Raw genomic sequence first — 23,621 nt, forward strand, 5'->3', positions numbered from 1 at the left:
GAGGGGTTTTTTTTAAGCACAAGAAAATTGGGGTTTAGAACAGAAGTGCTGCCTCAGTCATTATTACTGAACATGATTGGCAGAGGTGCTCTGCATTAACAGCTTCAATTGATTTCCCACCCTTCTGAAAATGAGGTCCATTAATTATTATTATTATTATTATTATTTTATTATATCACCGAAGCATCCAGATGTCCTGAAAAGGACTAGAATTGCCTTTTGCCTGGTGCTGTTCAGACGGAAGTAATCACAGTCCCTGCTCTGAAGAGCCATAACTGTAGAATCCTGGTACTTAGCCCCTACACCTGAAAGAATAAGGTTTTTGCTTATGCCACTCAGTGAATTACTGTATCTCAGCTTGATGAAATCTAAAAAGCTCTGTGTGTATTAAAGTTAGTGCACGTGGTTGAGAACTGGCCTGCTCTGTTTACAACCTGCCAGACAAAAATTCCTCTCACACTGCTTAGAAGTGAATAGTGTATAAACATGTCAACGAACAGCCAAGCGCTACAATATATCAGGAAACCTAAACAACCTTTGAAGTTTAACATTACTGCCCCAGGGGCGAGAAAACATTCAAAGTTAATTCAGAACTGACATCATTACTCCAGAGGCCAAGATATCCGAATATAAAAGGATCATGGCACTCAAGCCTTTATCCAAAGTGATTTTGACATGCAAATTAATTCAATTGCAAAACCAATCCATGATCCCTGGGAATGTACAATTTAAGATTTTATCACCCCATGATGAGAGAACAGCTCTTAAAGACAAAGAGGAAAACATAATAATGAGACACCAGCAAACCTGGTGCATAGTTCAGCTGGTGAGCTGTGCAAATGACACAGTTTACAAGGCTCTTGGTTAAGGTGTGTTGTCAGGCTCCAGCGATCAAACTCACTGGACTGGACTATAATTCATTTTTATTCGAAGTTCCTGACTGTCATCCCAGCTAATTAAAGAGAGAGTTATTGCAGCTCCTCTTCTCAAAATGCTCAGCAGGAACAAAGATCACTTCTGCTGAACTCTTGTTAGGCAGCTTGCTAAGGAAAAGCTGCTTCCTGTATTAAGACCGCTTTGCGTTTGAAGTCAGCTTCATTCCAGAACAGTGAACCTTAAGAACTGTCCACATACCACAGCACTAGTTACTGGCACAAGGAGTCTCTGTAGTGTTTCTTCTCCTACACAATTAGTTTCCACACTGTTTAAGTACCAAACCTCTGTAAAAGCATAAACTGGTGACCTCTCTCTTTGATGAAACATTTGAAAATATCAGTCACATTTCCCTGAAGTGCGTGGGGAGAGCTGATAACTTGTGGCTCTGGAGATATACAGCATTTGGGTTGTAAACACGTGCAGAAGGTCTAAGTGGACACGGCTGAGAACCATCTTTGCTTCTAGGCACTTCTCAAATGCAGAATTTCATCATTTACATAACTCAGAGGCAGTTCTGACTGGGAACTTCCTTTGGGAGGCCCATCATTCCTCTGGGGGAAGCCAAGCTTGAAACTTACTGGAGCTTAGCATGTTTCTTTTCACAACAGATCTTGAAAAATAAGCATCAGACTAAAGTTTAGGACTAGAAACCTTGGGAAGTGATTTTATGGAATTTTGTAAATTTCAAGCAGACAACTATTTTTTAAAAAAAGTCTATATTACATTTCCTGTTTGTAAAAGTGCTAATTGAATGGTCTGGTCTCTGATCCACAGGGCTGTTTTTCTATTTGTCATTTTACCATATCGGTTTCATTAGTCATTAATGAACTTGTCTGACTAACTTGGTTAAAGGCGCCAAATCCTGCCAGATGCTGTAGTGGCTGTCAGCAGAATGAATTTCCTGTCTGACCAACAAACAAACAAACATTTTGAAAAACAGACTTTTCCCATGTAACTAGGCTGCCTTTAACGGTTTCCCATTCTCCCAGCTGTGCATTTGGTAAAGTAGCTGCTTTTTTCGCCAAATTTTTTTTTCACGTTACAGCACAGTCACTCCTGTAGTTTCAATTTGTCTGTCCTGAGGAGGAATCACATCGTCCAAGGAGTTAAACCATCGGCCAAGAGCAGCAAGTTTAGGACGGAATGCACAATTTAATCTCCTCACAGCCAAACATAAATCTCAGTCTCTGGTTCTTTGTGGTTAAATATTTGGAACGCTAACAATAAACAACAATCTAGTTAACATTTCACATTGTTCTTTAATTGTTTCATCGCTCTCATTTTAAGATAGCTACATGTCTATACCAGGTTTTTGCAACGGAAACAGTCAAGAAATTATTTGCACACTGCTGTCTATTGATTTCACCTTAAGATTCCCACATGCCAATGGTCAGCGATGTATGTTCCCAAACTCCCCCTACCACTGTAAATCTTGCCTCATGTCTCTACAATTTCAGTACTTTACCAGGGACTGGTGATGGCACTCATTGCAAATGTTAATCTAATCTGAACAGAGATCACTCAAAAATGGCATCTCCTGACACACCAGATCTGGTTCCTACGTGTACTCAAAGTCATTCAGTTTTAATGACAAAGGATTTAAACACATTTCTGGGCCACTCAGAATGCAGGATTCCAAGAGATCATGGGTTGGATAATGTCAGGATGCACACATCCTGCTGTTGGGTGAGCTAGCATTCTTTGTACTCCATTGAGACAGTTCTCTGCCATACTGTGTTTTTCTCTGTCTTACCCTTTTTGAAAGGCAGCTTCTGGTGGATTGAACGCAAGGCTGGGACACAGAAGTTTGATAAGTTCAAAAATAACAGCCCATGGCTAAATCCAGAGCAGGACAGAACTAGCATCCCACTCAAAACGAGAAGCCGTGATTACACCTAAAGCAGGATGGGCAATGGACTCTCTCTCCATTTTTTATTTTAAATCCCTGCACAATGTTATATACTATGGTGAAAGGCATTGGGAACGTAGAGGGTTATCTAGCTAGTGGCCCAGAGTCCCAATCCCAGCTTTGATGCTGAGTCACCTGGGGCAAATACCTTTAGCTTCTTTATGTCTCAGCTTCCCATTTGTAAAATGGCGTTGGTACTACTTGCCAACCTCACAGGGAACAGGGGAAATTAGGCCTTGCGAGTCCACAGGTGGGGCAATTGTGAAGATTAGAGAGATAATGTTTGCAAAGTGCTTTGGTAAACAAATTGTGCACCTGTAAATTATACTATTTAGAGTGGATCAAAGACCTAGAGAGTAAATGGACCTTGCTGCGGCTTAGGATGCAGGAGTAAGAGCAACGCTCAATTTGCCTCCAGAGGCCCTGGATAAACTGTCAACACTTACCATCCCATAGAAGGTGTTATCTGTCCAACCCCACCGGGAGGGAGGGAGTAGAAACCAGGGATATCCGATGTTTGGGAAGGACGGTGCACACCTAAGCAGAGGATCAAGACCTTGGTTAGAGAAGGATATTTGGGAAGAGCAAGCACTAGCATTTCCAGGTTTATGGTAGTCAATATGTTTTCAACTTCTCTATTTACTACCGCTTAAGTGGATGTAACTTATGTCACTCAGGGGTGTGAAAAAGACCCCCTCCCCCGAGCGACGCAAGTTACAGTGACTTAAGTGCTGTCCACACCAGTGCTGTGTCAGTGGGAGACGCTCTCCTGCCATCATAGCTTCTGCCTCTCGCAGAGGTGGAGTAATTATGCCAATGGGGGAGCCCTCTCCCATCAGCACACAGTGTCTTCACCAGATGCACTGCAGCTGCACCGCTGTAGCGCTTCTAGTGCAGACCTGCCCGGAGAAATGTGTGACAAAAGTTTTCTCCTATGCACAATCATTCCAAATGACAGGGTACAACAATTAATCCCGTTTAGTGGTTTGGTTGTACCACTAAGGGGTGTCTACACTGCAGCTGGGAGCAAGCTTCCCAGCTCGGGTCCTCACACTAGTGCACTAAAAAATAGATTTGCGGCTCAGGCTCTGAAGCCTGGGAAGGAGGCGAGTGGGGCTTGAGAGTCCAAGCTTGGCAAGGTCAAAGCGCCATTTAGCCAGCTATTTTTAAGGGCTAGCGTGAGCCCTGCTAACACCATGGACCTGGGCTGGGAGGCTCAATCCCAGACATGTCCTTCGGTGTAGCCCTTTGCGGGGTTGCGAAGCAAAGCGATAACCTTCAAATATTACTGCAGAAAAAAGATGACTCCTCTACTCATGTTTCGGTCATCCACAGGCCACAACACTCACCTACCAAACAATGCTGTGCTTTGCATTTCTGTTCCATCCCATCAGTTTCTATTCCTCTCTTCCTCCCGCTCCCCAGTTCATCACAGATAAGCTCTTCCTTAGGGTGCTCACGTTAATGCTGACCAATGACACCATTCAGGAGCAAGGCCTTCCTTCCCTGTGGCTTCCTGCCATTTTGTTGTGCACTCTTTATCCATAATGACTTTTTCCATGAGCTTCTCTCAGGGCTGTTTCTCTAAGTGTATCTTGTGTATTCCATTTCAGAGAGGTCTTGATTTTAAGGGCCTGATTTTCTATTACACCACAACCTATTTGTGCTGCTCTGCTTGTATCAAGGGGCCACAAACCTGGTTCATGTCGCCAGCTGAGAATTCCCTGGGTGCTCTTCAGAGCTGAAGGTACCGCGGTGTGGTTAGAGGAAAGGGGGTATGACCAGAGTGTCTCTATACATTGGCTATTTTCCTGGTTTTCAGGACAGCTTCTCTTGGAGCCCTGGGTAGCTGGGAAGAAGTCAGAGCAGCTTCAAGGCTGCTCTACACAGAGGGCCAAATTGGGGAACTGAAAAACATAAGCGCCCTGCTTTGCTCTCACTGCACTTGGCACAGGATTAAAACCCAGAACCAGGCTTTAGGTATCTACCTCCAAAAGGCACAGGGGGAAGAAAGATCCCCAGATTAATGTCCCCGATGTGGGAAAAAAGAGAGAGTATGTGTGCGCATCTGTCTGTGTGATGAAGAGTGAGATGTTGCCAGGGCAATGCCTTGTGGTGAAAGGATATGAAATGAATGATCCCTTGAACACAACACTGACCTTTGTATAGTTACCTGGTGACAAGAGAACATCAAATAACCTTCCAGTTATGTATTAGCCATTACAGCCTTGCCCTGAAGGACACTGAAGATGTAATTTGGCCTATCTCCAGGAGGAGAGCACTCTAGATTCATGGGCCCTCAACAGAGATTTATGCTGTGGGACCATTAGCAGCTCCAGTGCCAATCTTAATTTTCATGAAAGGACATAGGGCAGCTGCCAGTCCCTGGGGTAGGCTGGTGCTCTATTGTTTAAAGCTTTACATACTAATAGGAAGTCCCTGAAGCACACTTACAGGCAGGGACTTTCAAAGGTCCTTGAGTAGTCATGGAGTTGTGTTCTGCAAGTAGTTTTCAAGGGTAGCCTGAAATAAGGTGCTTTGTGTTACATTCCCTCAGGAGCCAAGCAAGATTAAAAAAAAAATAATAATAATCTTCCCTCACCACTTTTGTGAGACTTGGAAATCTGCCATTAGCTGTGCTTCTAATAGGTTTTAATTTAACTTTGTATTTTTCTGTTGACTTTATTACATGATGGTGGCTGGCAAGCGATTTGCTGTCTGGAATAAACACCAGACATATGCTGGTATCTGTTCCATGAGTAAATCCTCAGCAGCCTGTGGATTTACTGAGGGTAACACTGGTAAAACCAGAATGTGGTTCACAAATCATCATTACCTCCTCAGCTATTCCCCTTACTTGATGGCACATTGTTTGGCAGCATTCGTAACTCAGCTCAACTATCATTTTGCAACATGCTCAGAAGCTTTAGAAATTGAGATTACGTGGACTGGTGATTGTTGCATGAGATTACAGAAAACTCCCCCGTTCCAAAAGGTGAGCAACCATACTATGCGGGTGGAACACTTCATGTCTTTTCCTCTCAGTGGGGGTGTTGGCAGGATAGCTTCACAAAGTTTAGAATGGTAGGTAGCCATGTGGCTTTGGTATGCAGGGCTTTGCGTGAAACACACCATCTTGTGTATGCACCTGGAGTTTTCCAATCGACTTCCAGGTTCAAATGAACCCAAGATCTCTTCCAGAATTTAGGTTGATACCAAGCTGTACACTAACCTAGATTTACCTGAAACTATGCCCAGGGTCTGCCCAAAGTTTGTCAATCTTAGCAAAGCTTTGGATGAACTTGGAAGATTTTTGAGTCTGTTGCACCAATACAACATATAATAGCAGCTTCTCACCAGCCCCAAAACCAAAAATGATTTATGATAAATTCACACACACGTATTCACTTTTCACAGTACAGGGTCTAAACTCTCCTTATTGTACTTTCCTCTATACCCTTCCTGAGATGATTGTCTGTCTACTATGTATTATATTAACAAATAAGAGAAACCCAAATAGTCAAACTGTGTGACAACCACATATGCACGGCTACAGACTGTAAAAATCCAGCTACACGCCAGACATAGATCCTAGTTAGTCAAAATATTTCCTGTTTCAAGCATTTATTTTCTCAAAATGACAACATGACAACAGTTCAGGTATGAGTCAAAGGAAAGGTTACTTTCCATTTTCTGGTTCACTTTTGTGAATCATCCCCAGACTCTGGTCTGTTCTAAGGCTACAAAGAGAGTTATTACACGGAGAATTAAGCAAAATGGATGATAAAGGCAGGCACTTTTTGATGTTCAAGCTTCTCTTGGCCATGACTGCAAAGCATCCTCAAGGAGCTAAATCCCAAGCAAATTCCCCTGCTAGCCCATGCCCCTATCTGCCCATGGCCTACTGCACTCAGCGTTTGCATTGATGGTCATTTAATTTTTGAATTGGACATAGGTTAAAGAATCTGGCCATGCTGGAGAACCACTGGCTATGTAGCAACTCTAATTTCAACAACTTATGGCATCAGCCCTCTCTTCTAAATCATCATGAGGACTCCTGCCCCAATAAGCTTATGTAGGATAAGAGTTACCTTGTTTCTGGTTGATGTCGGCTGGCAGGTGTGGTGAGTGGGAGCCATGGCTGAAATGTTCGTTGCTGTATGGAATGAGTGGGGTGAGTGGATGGACTCCGTGGGACGGCTGCACTACAGGAACCTTGTTGGACTGTAAAATACAAGGGGAGGGGAAAGGCTTCAGAAATTTATGCCTTTGTGCTTTACAATCCAGGTATACTGAGTATCTGGTATTAAGCGTCTAAGCAAATATCATCAGAACTGCTATTCCTAGCAACAGCAAAGGTCTGGCTCAGACTTCACAGGGTAAATATATGAAAGCAGCCATTCCTGCCTGCCTAAGACTGCAAGTGCCCTCTATAGGCCTGGCTTTGGAAGTGAGATGCTGAGAATTACAATAAATCCTCTCAAAGACAGAGCAGAAAAATAGCTTTATCTACATATAGTCCCTTACAGGAAAGAGCCACAACAGCAGTGGCGCTGCTGTAAGCTGGTGTATTTTGGACCATCACTGTACAATAAAACACTGTTTTGTAATATTTATGATGTTACCCTGGATCAGCACAACCAACATGAAGTTTTCAAACTCTACCGTAGTGCCTATTCTGCACAGCGTTTCTCAAATGAGGCCACCAGTGGCTTTTCTTGCGGCCACAGCCTCCTCGCCAGTGACGGGGGAAAGGGGAGCAAAGCAGTGGTCCCTCTCACAGGGCCACCAGCATGGGTTAAACCCTGCCCCCCTTCTGGAGACATAAATGTTGGAGGAGCAGGCAACTAGTGAGTTTCCCACCTTCCTCGGGACAGTGGGGTTGGGCTCCAGCCCTGGGGTGGTGGGCAGCAGGTTCTGGCCACCAGGCTCCAACCCCCAGCTGTGGGGCTCACACCCCCATCGCCCCAACCCCTGCTGCCTCCACCAGCCTGTCATGTTGTCCCCCCACTTCACCCCTACCAACCTCCCCATCCAAGGCTTAATTTGTCCCTGGGCTTGCCAGGACTGAGTAAGTCTGCTGATGTGAAAAGTGATGTGTGTGCATTTGTTGATATCCCTTTTTGACAGCAGCAGACTTACTAGCTAGCACCGCCAGTGGGAGCCGCGATCGGCCGGACCTGTGGACGGGGAAGGTAAACAAACCGGCCCAGCCCGCCAGGGGCTTTCCCTACACAAGTGGTGACCCCGGTTTGAGAAACACCGAGCTAGCAAGTCTTTTTTTAAAAAGCAACCAAAAAAGCAAAAGAAACAACAACAAAAAAGACAAGAACCTGCAGAGCACCTTATTTGTATTTCTAATCTGGTTAGGTTCAGTAAACAATAGAGACAACTACATTATTTTTATTACTGAGTCTACAAAAAGATTCAACAAATTAGAATGATTTGTTTTTCCTAAAGTTAATTAAGTATTTTAGGAAAAATTTGTCAGCGTGGCCACCACCTAGAGTTGGTGGCCGCACTTTGAGGCCACCAAAAAATTTGTTGTGAGACCCTACACTAGCTTCTTTATCTCCAGATGATACCGAGCATGTTAGCAAATGTACTGCTATGCTAGCACCCTCTATTTTACTCTGCCAGTTCCCTCTGCTGAGGCATGTCAGGGTGTGTGTGCTTTCTACACACACATTCACACTCACACACACTCTCTCTCTTTTCTAAATATAAATTTGAACACGTTTCAGACTAAAGTAAGCGACAGGCCTGGTGCCTTTATATCAAAAGCACTAAGCCAGAGACCCAGCCCTCTGACTCCAGGGCCCCTCAGTTAGCAGACTTGAAGCATGCCTATTTCTTGCACTCTCAGACATCGGAGGGAATGAGTCAGAGACGATGCATTAGAGGTGGGCGGGGGGGTGACACGAGGTCATATGCCCCCCCAGTTGCTCCTTGGCTTGGACTGAGCATGCTCACATGGACTGAGCATGCTCACTAACATCTGGTGAAGCCACTGCCCTCACTCTGCCACCATCTCTGGCATAAGTTTAGTCTCCGTTGTTAGTGCATAAAGTGCCACATTTTACATCTAGCCGCTTCAACTACCAAATTCTTCTCTAGTGGCAGAAATACCGTAATGCCTTGAAAGAAAGCTTGAAGCTATTTTGCTGTGTGTTCTTTGAGGAAAGGGATACATTAGCCCCTCTTAGTTGTCCTATATGACAAAGAAAAAATGGCACAGAAAAGTCTGTAATTAAAGGTAAAGAATAAATAGCGCAGCTCTGCCCTTCAGTGCTAATTTGTCCTTACAAAAGACACTTCCCTGCCTCAGACTCTGCTAAGTCATACACAGTGGTCTTTTTGAAGTAGGGACAGGTGTCAAATGAAGAGATTGGGCTCTTTCTAGAATCCCTACAACTGCTGGTGAAGAAAGGAAGGAGCAAAAAAGAAAAGAACAATAGGAAGCAAAAGGACAGTATGTCCTGAGAATAGCCCCTCTGGATTCCTAAGCTATACTTTGGAAACCCAAGGGAAAGACTAGCCCCAAAGCTCCCCACATAGATTCTACACTGAATCTAGTACATTCCGGGACACAGAATTTAGGAGCTTATAGGCCCACACTTTGGAACACTCTGGGTTTTCACACGTTCTAGTCACCGATTCTTGTTGTTTTAGGTTTTCAGCACCTCTGAAACTCAGGCCCAAAATGTCTCATGGATGGTTCTCAGAAATGGAGAAACCCATATGTAGCGGACCCTTTTTGAAAACATTGGCTTTCTTGAGTGCTGTGTAAGCACTCATCCAGAGCAAACATCAACAAAATCTATATATTTTCTACACAGCCAAACCTGAGTAACTTGGTAGTAGCTTTATGGTAGTCATGGACAAATCTGAAGGATGCAGCAAACAAAATTAAATTCAGAAAAGTAAACTTCAGTCTCCCTCTCTCTCTCTCTGTTACAGCATCAGAGCAATCAAGGCCTGAAATCTTTGTGAAATCAGGCTGCTGTGTTAAGCACAATGCAGAATATTTCTGCATGTTGGAGCAAAGAAAAAGGAACTTGTTTAAAACAGTTGCAGTGCTGTAAGGAAAACACACACACACAAACTTTGCTGTCTGCCTCAAGCATGTCTGCTGTTTCATACTTGCCCAGTTTCGCCCACAATTGCCTTTAAACCCAAACTGACTTCACCATGATTGGGGAAACAGTCAGGATATGTCCCAGGGAAAATCTTGCAGACAACACTAGGACTGATAATAGTATAAGATTAGGAGGAATAAGAGTGGACCATATACAAATGTTGATCAGTGGTTAAAGGAGGGGACTTAGAACCCAGGAGACCTGATTCAATTCAGCATCTACAAATTATTTGCTGTGTAGCTGTAGGCAAGTCACTTATCTCGAGGCTGGATGGTTTAGCCTTTACACCTGTAAAAGATGAGTATAAAACACATGACTTTTCTGATTTCATAGCAGTTTCACACTCAATCTGCACAGGTAGAAGAAAGTAGAGAATCAGGCTTCCGTGTATTGTTTTATTCCAGCTATAAAAGAGGATAATAATGCATACTCCACAGCAGTCTTGCAAAGCTGAACTTGTATAAAGTATTTTAAAATCCTTGGGTAAAAAACAAGGAAAAGGAAGGAAGGTTCTGGGAAGATGCTGAGAAACGGAGAAGGTGTCTTCCACTTTGATTCACAACTTTAAATATTTTAGTCTGTATCTGTTCACAACCAGGAGCCATCTTTATGGTTACTGGTCACCATCAGATTCCCTATAAGCTGCCAGACACTGCAAATTGTAAAATCAAACCTGATGGTTATGAAAGCCAAAGATGGGGGGCATAATTTCCTCTTTTGATAAGGCCTGGATTTAGTTCCTGCAAACAAACTGTAATCCTGAGAGAATCTTCAAGGTAAGTCTGAAATTGCCAACCAATAACTGCCTTGTGCTAGGAAAACTGACCTGAAGACAAATATTTCCACAAGCTGAATTGCATTTAATATAGGAGTATTTTAAAAATTTTAGTAGTCCCTCCAACCAGGCCCCTATTTAACCTTCAACCTACATTAGCTTAGTAGAACTGTTACTGGAGGACTCTGAACTGTACTGCTTTGCAGGTATTTTTATGTAGTTTAAATATTTCACCTGGAAAAAAACCCATTGAAATGACTCTGTAAAGGATGCGGTGGTATTAGAAATATGTCTATCTAAAATGTCTATTTAGAATACAGGGGAACCTGGGACGGGAAAATATAAAAGTTATACTAAAAATATGAGGAACTGGATGACTCTGGGATTGGTGAAGGGTTCCATGAACTTTTATCTAAAAGTCACTGATTCAAATCGATTTTAGGTCAGTGGCGGATGAAAGTTTTTAGTTATCAACTGATGGGCTGTTTAGATGCCTATCTAAAATAACTAGCCTGGTTTCAGTCCAGCCTCCTATGCATAGATGTCTACATCAAAACCCAGCAAAACTGGAGTCTTTGTTCGCAGTCTCAGTAGAGGCCAAGGAATGAATGGGCCAAAGAGATTAACAGGCCAGTTTATGCTGCTCTGCTACCCACACAGGGCCTGTTTTATGTACAAGAGGATGGACACGAACTATTTTCCCAAATGAGACACAGTATGTGAATGTTCTTGTGTCCCAGACCACCATTTTCTCTGACAAGTTTGACATCTCAGAGTTGTCTCTAAACACCTACTTTAAGTGCGCAACTGCACATTCTTTTTGTTCACCCTGGTAACCGAAAACAACACTGTGTTCTGGTGCAGACTTCCTGTCACCGTCATGCATAATCTTATACTGCTCTTACTTTTAAGTAGCCACACTACTGAGATTACTCAGCCGTACTAACCTGTGTGAAATTGAGAGGGGGGGGAAAATGACCCAGAGAGCAGCCGCTATCACTCTGAAGCGGAAAAGCCACCTTCCTAACTAATGTAATTGGATGGGCCGTGCAGAAATGCAGGTGCATTGATTATTAAGGAAGATGAACTGCTGGCCACGGACAATTAGGAGACTTCCTCCCTCACATATAGGTCTGTCCAACTTCAAGAGAAGCTCTAGGCTAACTATCAAATTCTTATTTTTGCTGAATTGACATAAAATCAGAAGATTCACCATCATCACCACCACTGCAGTATCCTTCCCTTCACTGCAGGATGAAGGGCTAGGCAACTCCCATCCTTGGCCAAACGTGACCAAGATGCATGTGCAAACAGGTACCAATTATCCTTAACTGCCCAAGGTTCCTGAAGCCACCGGCAGCTTTACTACTGCATTATCCAAAACTGCTCAACCAGGTGCTGAAGTATTGTTGCAGTGCTAAAAACGTCAACAGCCGCAGGACCCTTGTCTACACTTGAGATCCCAGCATTGCTGCCGTTGGTGGAGCTGCATCAGTAGTAGCAGCTAGAGGACATGTTTTAGAAATATTCCCTTGTGTAGACAAGTCACAACTGAAAGGAAGACACATAATTCTGGTGACCCTTAACTCACTAGGGGCCTGAGCCAACGGAAGTCTTTTTAATTAACTTCATTGGGAGTTGGAGCAAGCACTCGGGGTCAGAGCCCTCAGCTGGTCTGCAGACGTGAGTTGCATGAGCTGTAAACTCTGGATATAGCATTCAGCATGGTATCAAACTTCTTATGGACTCTCACCTGAGATTCCAGGTCTGTGCTTTGTTCTTCATACATTAAAAATGAGAGAGAGAAATGCACACAACACCAGAATGAATACATTAAAGCAAAAAAGCAAACGCATCCAACCACAATTTGAATTACGCAACAGACAAAGACAACAGAGAAGCTTAGCTTTTGTGGTGAACATGGATCATCCTAGCAGGGTCTGTGCATGGGGCATCTTTGGTGGGACAGACATTTGCACATTTGATACAGGTGCTAATGTTTCAAGGTTTCCCCCTCACCTCCCATTTTGAACAAAATAGAACTAGTACAAAGATGTTTAATAAAACTACTTAAGTGGTGCATCTCCTGTAAGAGGGAAACTTACAAAAGTCCTTTCTCTGATTTCCTTTTGTTTGAGAAGAAACTAGCTGGAGGATTTTGCTGACACTTTATAACAATCAGGCCTAGCAGCAGGTTACTGGCGCTCCCAGCTGAGATAAGCAAAATTCAGAACCTGCAGTGTCACTCTATCCCCATTAAAAATGAAGAGAGCTAAAACTAACCGATCAGCTTCCTGAATCCTCAGTATAAGGGTGAGGATTTATAATCAAAAGTTTCTTCCATTACACTTTTGATATATTAAATCATACTCTGCCACTATTCTGCCCTGCCTTCTATTTCTTTCTTTTTTTAAAAAGGACCGCAAGTATTCCTGAGACTTTGGAAAACTATAGTCAAATAGCAGACTCCGCAGCTACAGAGCAGTGTGTTAGCACTTCATCCAAGTAAGCCACTACAAAATATACCAATAATATAAAATAAGTAAAACAGTAAGAAAGTATCTGCTCTCCAAATTTATGTTCGAGACATCATATGAAATATCCTAACCTCTGGCTTCAATTCCTATTAACTACCTCAAATCTTTTCTTTCGTACAAGAGTAAGGCTCTTGCCTTTTCTTTCCTACTCTCTCTTTCAGGGACAAACAGTAAGGGAGCACCTATCATATTTCAGTTATTGCTCTATTGTAAGAAAGACATTTTATGCCAACTCTGGCTCCCTGGGGCTGCTGGGATTGGTTTGGGTTCCTGGCATAAATTTAGAGTAGCCTCTGGGCTACTCTAACTTGTATCTGCCTTCAGCAGCCGGAGATCACTGGAGCACAGCATGCTCTGGCCATGCCCCTTCCTGTTAACATCTATGCCAAGGGCTGGGAGTGATTGTGGTGTCAAGTTGGCTGAATTGGCTCTATGCGACCTGAGGATTTCACTACACTAGCCAATTGTAAGGTTGGTTTGCAGCTGCAGAGTGGAACACAGTGGGCTCATCTGGTCCATCAGCTTCAAAATGCTTGAAACCTTGTAATGTGAAAACGATCTTAGACTATTCTCTAATTTACATTTAAAACATTTTAATTTCCTTCTGACTTTCCATTCCATTCACTGATTACTTACTTTAAATTGAGTGGGTAAACTGCAAGGAACGGATGACAGTTGACACTTGTGGTCTCCAGACCTTACCAACACCTCAGCCATAAAGGAAATAGAAATCAAGTACCGACCGCAGGACATTTCTATACTGACCCTTTGGTAATTAATTGTGCCTGTTATGGAGGATCTGGCTCATGGAGCTTCACACTGCCACATTCTGTTTTCTCATCATCCAAACGGTAAAACACAATAGCTCTTCTTTAGCAAAGGCCGAATTAATTATTACAACATGTTCACTTATCTAATGCTTTCCATGCCTAGATCTCAAAACAGTTTATAAAGGATGGCAAGACCATTAGCCCCATATTACAAATAGGCAGGCACAGTGGTTCAGTTATAATCACAGACCAAGTCAATGGCAGATTCATTAATACAACCAAGATTCCAGAGGCCTGCCCAGGCCTCTGGATTGTGCTGCCTCGTCTTCCTGAAAATTAGTTTGGCAGACACCATGGAAAATGTCAGGCTTCTAAGCAGTTAACAGGCACAGACAACTCAGTGTAAATCTGGGAGGAGGGTTGTTTTTCCCAAATATTTTTTATTTAGACAAAAGAGTAAAATTTCCATTTTTGCTACGTAATTGTTTCCCTGGTGATGTCGCTGCTGCCTTATAAGTGTATCACACACCATTCCTCAGGGATCATACTGTCTCCTTGTGATCACAGGAATATGGCACATGCAAGAGATCAGTAGGAAAAGATATATTTACCAATGGTTGCTGCCTAGTATAATACTTCGCCTTTCTGTAGATGGGAACAGAGGCATGGGAAGGTTAAATGACTTTCCTGCCATCATACAGTAAAGCAGTGGCAGAGCTGGGACCTGAATCCAAAGCATCAGTTCCTAGTCCAGTCTTTTAACTAGTAGACATCACTACCGATGTTATTCATATGTATCATTACAAAAGCTTGCTGTGCAGAATTTCTGCATTTCCCCTCTCCAGTTGTGCGTCTCCACCTTGCTGAAATCTCTTTGTGTTCGGATGACACATGCACATAGCAGTGAACTTCTACCAATGAGCTCTGGTCACAAGAGGCGCAAATCTGGAAACACCCCCTTAAGTTTTTGTATGACTAGTCCCTCACTGTCACTAACCAAATACTGTACACAAGCCTGCCGCCGCTGCTGCTGAGTTGAGTGATCACTGTGGTTTCTAGCACTCGGCAGGGTAACCTAAGCAGCGGTAAGTGCAGATTAGTCATATCACTTTCAAACTTTCCCACATTGCTGGCCCCAGAAATAGCTCATTGAAAAAGCAGCAGGCAAGTCTGTCAGCTCTCTTTACCTTTGGGGAGACTCTCCATGACTCCATGAGAAATTCTTGTGAATGAAAATAGTCAAAATTCTGGGCAGCTCACTCCATCTTATTTTTGTATTTTACCAGATTGACTTTACTTGGCACAGATGGGCAAGAAAATTATTCAGACAACTGAAGGAAGCATTTGATTTTCCATCTAATGGAAGGGAAGTTGTGGTTTCAGGGATTGAGCAAGGGACTGGGAATCCCTGCCTGGCAAAATAAAGAAATAGAACAGAATGAGCTGCCCAAAATTTTGAACAAAGATCTCTTTCCAGCTCCAGTGATGAGTGGCTGCTGTGTTGCAAGTCACTGTACTGCCCTTTGCCGCAGTTTCCCCGTCTGTAAAATAAGGACAGTAATCCATCACTGCGAAGTGCTTGAGCTCAATGGAAGAATGAAAACCAGCAGATAAGAGCTAAGCATTGTTGTACGTACAGGGCAACGCTGTTAAAGTGGCCTAAGTGCATTGGGAGCCTAAACTCCATTTTTCAAAAGTGACTTTGGCACTTAGGAGACTACATCCCCTGACTTTCAGTTAGATGTGCCTAAAGCGCTTAGGCCCTTTTGAAATTTTGACCCTTAGTCACTAACCTCTAGATCCTAAACATAGTTGAGGAGCTGCACAATTCCCTCCTTTCTTCTCTCACCACTTGTTCAGACATGGTACTGCACAGACGTGTATTGGCGTCTACACTGCAAAAAAACCCAAAAACCAACCCAACCCCAACTCCCTTGGCAGCAGGTCTTAAAGCCTGGGTCTACACACTTGAGCTCGCACTACAGTACTAAAAATAGCCATGTAAATGTTCTCTCTTGGGCTTTGAAAGTTGGCAACGGGGATAGGCTTCAGAGCTTGAATGGGAATATCCACACATGGCTATTTTTAGCACCATAACACAAGCCTCATGAGACCCAGGCATGCTGCCAAGGATTTTTTCCTCATCCTTAGAGCACTATATTCTGTTCCATATCCTGATTATTATAATATGTATTGTCTGGATTCCCTGGTCCAAAAAGCTGAACTTAAAGCAGCTGGAGATTGCCCCAGGAGAATTGCCCATCTATAGGGAGATGGTCTCCACCAGCGCGAAGCTGGAGAAGGTGACAGTGCTGCCACCTGCACCAGCTCTGTAACCGAGTTCTGTGGCCATCTGCGCTGGAACACCAGTGTTGACAGGAGGCGAGGGAAGTGCTGGGGCAGGGAAAGGGTTAGGGAAGGGTGTGTCAGGGCAGGGAGGGGAAGACCTGTTACACCCAATTTTCCACTGATTGGGTCCTTACATGTGAGTTAAAGCTGTCTTGCTTTGGAGCGTGTCGGGTTCCTGACAGCCTCCCCTCTCCAAAGCACACAAGCAGAGCTCAGAGTGGTAGAGAATCAAACACAAAATATTTTAAAATGGATTAAATTTTCCTACTCTAAGTAGAAAATCCAAACATATACCACAGTTAGTGTAGGTCCTACAGCTGCGCATGTTGATATGGATGGGAGATTGGCAATAATCAGAACTCATGTGAATATTCACCTCACTCGCCCATAGGAGCCACATAAACAAGGACAACTGTAAGCTGTACTCACTGAATAACCTTTTTTCATTGTCCATCTGGGTTTGCTGGAAAACAGCAGTCTTCAGCAGTGGAGCCTTGATTGTCTCAAAAGCCCTGTTATCTGAAGGGGAGTTGTGTCCCCTGGACAATTCAGATAACAAAGTTTGGATAATCAGCAAGCTGGCTTCCCTGAGGCTGGCCTGCTCAAAGGAGCTAAAAATCTCGCTTCCTTCGTTCGCCCAGTTGAAAAGAGGAGCTCCATTTCTGTAGAATTTTGTGTATGTGCAGAGCTTGGTCCTAAAAGATCTGTATAACAACTGTTCATTACACTTGAGGTGGCTTGAGGGGAAGAGACTCTGAAGCCTGCACGCGGACTTGCTGGGGAGCCATAATCTGAAGTAAATGGATATCTCCCACTTAAGACCTTAGAATGACTGTGGTTCTAACATACATGCTGCAAGCTATGCAGTCAAGTCAGGAGAAGTCATCCTGCATGTGTTTGTCACACACCACTTCTCAGGGAGAGATGAGTCCACATTTAGGCCATGAAAAACAAAACGCATGAACATTTACTGTTGCTGATTCAATGGGGAATAATCTTTTTTCTGTAAAATTAGTCATCCAAGCCCAGTTTCTGTGCTTGAGAAATAAAGTTATAAGGTCAGGCTGCACTGAATACGACGCACATTTTGCTTTGGAAGAAGTTCCCAGGCTCAGATGGGGTATACCCTCAGGCCTTTGCTGATTTCATTTTCATCTCCTTGCACTGTAACCAACTCAAATTAGTGCATAAGTATTAGGGACATGATCCAGGCTGCAGATTGGATCGGAAGTTCACTAGAAGCTCACAGGGGTGGGTGGATGTTTGTTTGCATGCAATGTTCTGATTTAGGCCCACTGCATGTATTGGCATGAACAATCTAGCTCAGAACCAGATCTGAACAGCCCCATGGTATGTCTAGAGTCTGGCTGGTCTGCCAGTTTGAGCCACTGGGTAATAAAAATAAAACAAACAGGATTGTTCTGATGCCTCTAGACACCTTAAGCGCTTGTCTCTTTGTGCTATTGCACCACAAAAATTGTACTGATAGAAAATATCACACCCAAAATAAAAATTCAATATATTTTTTGTTGTGTGATAAGCGTGTGAGCACATACCACTTGAATATAGCAGTAGCAGCCGCCGCCACCTCAACTCCCTTAGCAACTGGGCTACCTCCAGTGACAACTCATTTCACATTTCTGTGCACTTTTTCTCTTTTCTCACTTTTGCTACACTGTCTCATCTCTCCAGCCCACTGCCGTAGCAAAAAGGAAATAAGGAAAGTTAATGCCACTCACACTTGGGTGTTACTTTCAGTGGCTATGATCCATGCTGCTCCCTTCACCAAATTTGGGGGTGGGATGGGGTTTAGCATCTCTGCTGCTACTGCTTCTGCTGCTCTGTTCTGTGTCAGTGAAGTACTGACTATCAGATATGGCTTTCTGGGTTCGCGTGAGTACTGGCCTCTGACCTAACTAGAACAAATGGAGGTTTGCCTGCTTCCTCTAATGAGCAAATGATGAGTGCTGCGAAGAGCTACTAGAACGTGGAGATGAGCTAAAAGGACTTAGCGAGTGATGAGTAGGGTGACAGAAACAATGGCAGGTTGCTGCTGCATTTTGAAATCCTAAAATAGGTACCCGTATGCTAAAGCCTTTGGGCCAGACTCCCAGCTGCAAGGTGCCCTGAGTGGTTGGGGTGGGCAAAAAGGAGCTAGTTTAATGTCCCTGATTCTGAGGCAAACTATGCACTAGCCACACAGCTGGTGCAGATGTGCATAGGGCAGCTTTAAACGATAGCTGGCTGTGTCCTTCAAGGGGCCACTGCCAGCTCAGAGTTCCCAGGCACAGTGCTATCTCTTTTTACACTTTAACACTGCCCTTCTCCACCAGAACAAACTCCCAAGCCAGAGGGAGCCCTGCTTGACTTTCATATTGCAGGTTGAGATTTCAGGGGATAAACTAGACAAACCATCATATTACTGATAAAATTTGCCTTTAAAATTAGTAAGATGACAAGCATGGAGCCCTATGAGAAGCAGATGGAAAATGTCTCAGAGTTCTATTTACTGTGCATGAGCCAAAACAGAATTCAGCTACTCTCCCAGGCTATAAGAACTTCTTCAGGGCAGGAACTGTCCTCCTACTCTATATACGTTCAGCACCTGACACCTTGTGGGGCAGGATTCTGACTGGGATCCCCAGATGCTATTGTAATACAAATAGTAAATAAGAAAAAATAATAAGAGCAGCAGCAAGAGCAAAATAACATTGTAAAAACTTAAGTTTTGTCACTAAAGTGAACAGTGTGATGTTGTTGAGAAAAAGGCAAATGTCATTCTGGGATGTATGAAGAGGAGTGTTGTATGCAAGACTGGGGAGGTAACTGTTCCACTCTACTCAGCACTGGCGAGGCCTTAGCTGGGGTACTCTGTTAGTTCTGAGGCCACACTTTAAGGAAGTCATGGACAAATTGGAGAAAGTTCAGAGGCGAGCAACAAAAACGTGAGAGGTTTAGTAAAAATGACCTATGAGGAAAGGTTGAAAGAACTGGGCATGTTTAGGCTAGAGAAGGGGGAACACGGTAAGTCTTCAAGTATGTAAATAGTTGTGATGAAGAGGACAGTGATCAATTGTTCTCAGTGTCCACTGAAGATAGGACAAGCAGTAATTGGCTTAGTTTGCAGCAAGGAAGATTTAGCTTGGATAATAAGAGAAAGTTTCTAAGTAGAAGGACAGTTAACCATTGGCACATGTTATTTAGGGAGTTTGTGCAATCCCCATCCTTGGAAGTTTTTAAGGATAGGTTAGACTAACACCCAGCAAGATTGGTCTAGGTACTTTAAGCCTGCTTCAGTGCAGGGGGATGGATTAGATGACTTCTCAAGGTCCCTCTCAGATCTACATTTCTATGATTCTATTATATGACTTTGAAAATACAAAGAAAGCGGATCTGTTGAGTAAGAAGCTCCTTATTTACCTATTTTTCAGAGCTAAATTGCATTTAAGGAGCAAGAGGGATTGACCTAGGAGAAAAGACTAAAAGAAGTAAATATATATATAGTGTGTATGGCCAAACAAATTAAGAGGTGGGGATATGAGGATCATCTGCAAAATACCTGGATGTAAAAACCAAAGATGAGAGGAATTGACTCGGTCCAAAGAATGATACTGGGAATAATGGGATGAAATGCAGAAAAGGGAATTTTTAAGCTGCATATTAGAAGAAATGTCCTGTTAACAAGAGGTCTCAAAAAGAAAGAAGTAGAAAGCCTTGGATATCAGGGCATTTAAAACTTGATAGGACAACACATTGATGAATGTGCTGAGAAAACAATCCTGTGCTGAGCCTGGATAGACAAGATGAATGGATAAATCTTTTCCATATCCAATTCCGAAGCCATACACTAGAGTAGTACTTGCTGCACTAGGACACTGAACATCTCTGCTATTGTTTCAGAAGGTGGAGAAAGTAACTAGGGCGATAGCAATTTTATACTTGTTTCTGATTAACAGGGAGGGATTGGTTGAGAGTCTGAACACTGAAGGCTATTTGGGTAAAAGAGATCTTGAAATGACGGATTTCAGGATTCTAAGGAAAGGAAGGAGTGAGGGCAGTGTAATAAGGACAATCGACTTCAAAAAAGCAGATTATAATGAACCCAGAGAACTGGCAGGTAAGGTCCCAAGGGAAGAAATCTAAGGAAAAAAGGAATTCTGGAGAGCAGGCAGTTTCTCAAAGAGACAATATTAAAGGCACAACAGCAAACTATCCCCCTGCAAAGGAAAGATAGGAAGAATAATAAGAGGCCAAGTATGGTTTCATTAGTGACCTGAAAATCAAAAAGGAATCCTATAAAAAGTAGACGCATGGACAAAGTGCTAAGGACGAGTACAAAAGGATAGCAAAGCATGTAGGGACAAAATCAGAAAGACTAAAACAACAAAATGAGTTACACCTAGGAAAACACATAAAAGGCAAATCAGTAGAGATTTTATAAACAGAACCAGGAATAATGGAAAGATGAAGGAAAGCATGGTCCTCTAGATAGCAGGGAAGGAGAGCTAATAACTAATGACATCAAGGCTGCTAAGGTGTTTAATGCCTTTTTTTTTTTTTTTTGCTTCAGTCTTCACTAAAAAGGTAAATTGTGATCAGATACTTAACACAATGAATATTAGCAAGGGGAGATGGGGGAAGGAATGTAAGCCAAAATAGGGAAAGAACAAATTAAAGAATATTTAGATAATATATTAGAATATTTAGATTAGTCAAGTCGGCAGAGCCTGATTAAATTCACCCTAGGACACTTAAGAAACTAGCTGAAGCACTGTTGGTACCACTAGCAATTATCTTTGAGAACTCATGGAAGATGGATAAGGTCCCAGAGAACTAGAGAAGAGCAAACACTGTTTCCCTGTTTAAAGATAGGTACTAAGAGGACTTGGGAAACTACAGGCCAGTTAGACTATCTAGGATACCTGGAAAGATACTGGAACAAATGTATAAAACAGTCAATTTGTAAACACCTAGAGGATAATACGGTTATAAGTAATAGCCAACATGAATTTGCCAAGAATAAATATTACCAAACAAACCTAACTTCCTTCTTTGACAGGTTTATTAGTCAAAGATGGGGGGATGCTGTAGATAAGATATATCTTGATAAAGGCTTTTGACGCAGTCCCACATGACGTTCTCCTACATAAACTAAGAAAATATGGTCTAGATGTAATTACTATAAAGTGGTTGCAAAACTGGCTGAAAGACTATGCTCAAATAGTAGTTACCAACAGTTGGCTGTCAAACTAGGGGGGATGTATCTAGTCAGTTTTCACAGTGGGGTGTCCTGAATCTGGAACTATTCAATAGTTTAATTAATGACTTGGATAATAAAGTAGAAAGTATGCTTATGAAATTTACAGATTACATCAGGATGGAAGGATTGCTAGCACTTTGGAGGACAGGATTAGAATTCATAATTACTTTGACAAACTGGAGAACTGGTCTGAAATCGACTAGATGAAATGCAATAACGACAAGTGCAAAATAATATACTTAGGAAGGAAAAATCAAAAGCACAAAATACAAAATGGGGAATAGATGGCTAGGTGGTAGTACTAATGAAAAGGAGCTGGGAGTTATAGTGGATCACAAATTGAATACGAGTGTGATGCAGTTGTAGAAAGGCTGATGTGCGTTCTGGAATGTTGTATGTAAGACATAGGAGGTAATTGTCCTGATTTACTCAGCACTGGTGAGGCCTCAGCTGGAATACTGTGTTCAGTTTTGGGCACCACACTTTAAGAAAGAGCTGAACAAATTGGAGAGAGTCCAGAGGAGAGCAACATAACTGATCAAACATTTAGAAAATCTGACTTATGAGGAAAGATTAAAAAACTGGGTATGTTTAGTTTTGAGAAGCCTAAGGGGGACCTGATAACAGTTTTCAAATATGTTAAGGGCTGTTATAAAGAGGACAGTTATCAATTGTTTTCTATGTCCATTGAAGGTAGGACAAGAAATAATGGGTTTAATCTGCAACAAGTGAAATTTAAGACAGATAGTAGGAAAAACTTTCTAACTATAAGGATAGTAAAGCACTGAACAAGCTTCCAAGGGAGGTTGTGGAGATTTTTGAGAAGTTAGACAAATACCTGAGGGGTGGTCTAGGTATACTTGGCCCTGCCTCAGTGCTGGGGTGGACAGATGACCTCTCCAGGACCCTCACAGCCCTACATTTCTATGATTCTATGAAAATAATTTCATCTGTCCTAAAAGTTAAGGTTATTCAATATTAAAGCAATGCCAACTTTGTTATTTAGAAATAGCTCTATGCATGATTGAGGAAAGATCTGAGCAATCTTCTCAGCTGACTATATATTTCTGGTCAGAACTCCACACCTGTTCCTTCACTGGCAAAGTTTAAGTTACAGAGGACTTTAACTTTTCCTAAAAGAACAAAAGCTAAAATGCTCTGAGCTTAGTGTTGGCATGAGGTTCTTTTGTCTCAGAAAAGCAGTAGTTCACCCGCGATGTTCATTTTGTTGCTGTGGGTTTCTGTTTTTAAAGAGGATGGTTATTATTTTTAAGTTACACTCAGTAGGGGAAAGAGATGAACTTCTCACTGCTTACGGGCACAGGAAGAGACATTTCACTTCTGGAGTATCTATCTGTAGAGAGAAAGATGTAGGTGGTTCTTTGCAAAAAAGAAATTTAAACATAAAAGAGATCGGAAAGGTCCCTTAGTGGCTGCTTCTCTCCTAGAGTGGCAGGGACAAGTACTGAGTTGATTACGTCCATATCAGAGAAAAGAAACTCCCTGCAAAGTGAACTTTTGACATCATTGCCCAATATTTACAGTCACATTTAGAAGAAGAGCTACCTCACTTCGAGAAGCCTTCTTAATGGTACAGAAAGTCCCACTGCTCTCCACTCAAATGTTGCTTCTGAAACACTCCACGGCTGCAATACTAATCAACTTAATTAAACTCACACTAATGCACATGTTCAAGGGGACCTGTACACTGTACCAAAATTCCCTACAAGTGTAGAGATGTGCCAAAGTCAAAGGAACATTTGGGATAATGGAAGAAATGTCACAGTGGTACAACCACACTAACTGTATTGCAACAGAAAGCAGTATTTAATCCAAACGCTTATTTCTGCTTCAGTTCTGTAACATCCATCTCTACTTGGGTCCTGGGCTCCTGCTTCAGTGTCATGCACGCCATCCTCTAGACCAGTGGTTCTCAAACTAGGGCC

The 23,621-nt window shown here is 42.6% G+C and overlaps 1 protein-coding gene across 11 annotated transcripts in view; it reads right to left on the reverse strand.

The window, feature by feature from the left end:
* TCF7 (transcription factor 7) overlaps nt 1–23,621 on the reverse strand; it is a 112,577-nt gene that overhangs the window by 25,845 nt on the left and 63,111 nt on the right. For all 11 annotated transcript variants that reach the window (XM_030574063.1, XM_030574064.1, XM_030574062.1 and 8 more), the window contains exons 4-5: nt 6,937–7,069; nt 3,292–3,382 (exon numbers count right to left, since the gene is read on the reverse strand). In XM_030574063.1, the coding sequence (XP_030429923.1) occupies nt 3,292–3,382; nt 6,937–7,069 (224 nt within the window). The remainder of the gene's footprint in view (nt 1–3,291; nt 3,383–6,936; nt 7,070–23,621) is intronic.

The sequence above is a fragment of the Gopherus evgoodei genome, chromosome 8 (genome assembly GCF_007399415.2).
Source record: "Gopherus evgoodei ecotype Sinaloan lineage chromosome 8, rGopEvg1_v1.p, whole genome shotgun sequence".
Taxonomy (NCBI): Eukaryota; Metazoa; Chordata; order Testudines; family Testudinidae; genus Gopherus; species Gopherus evgoodei.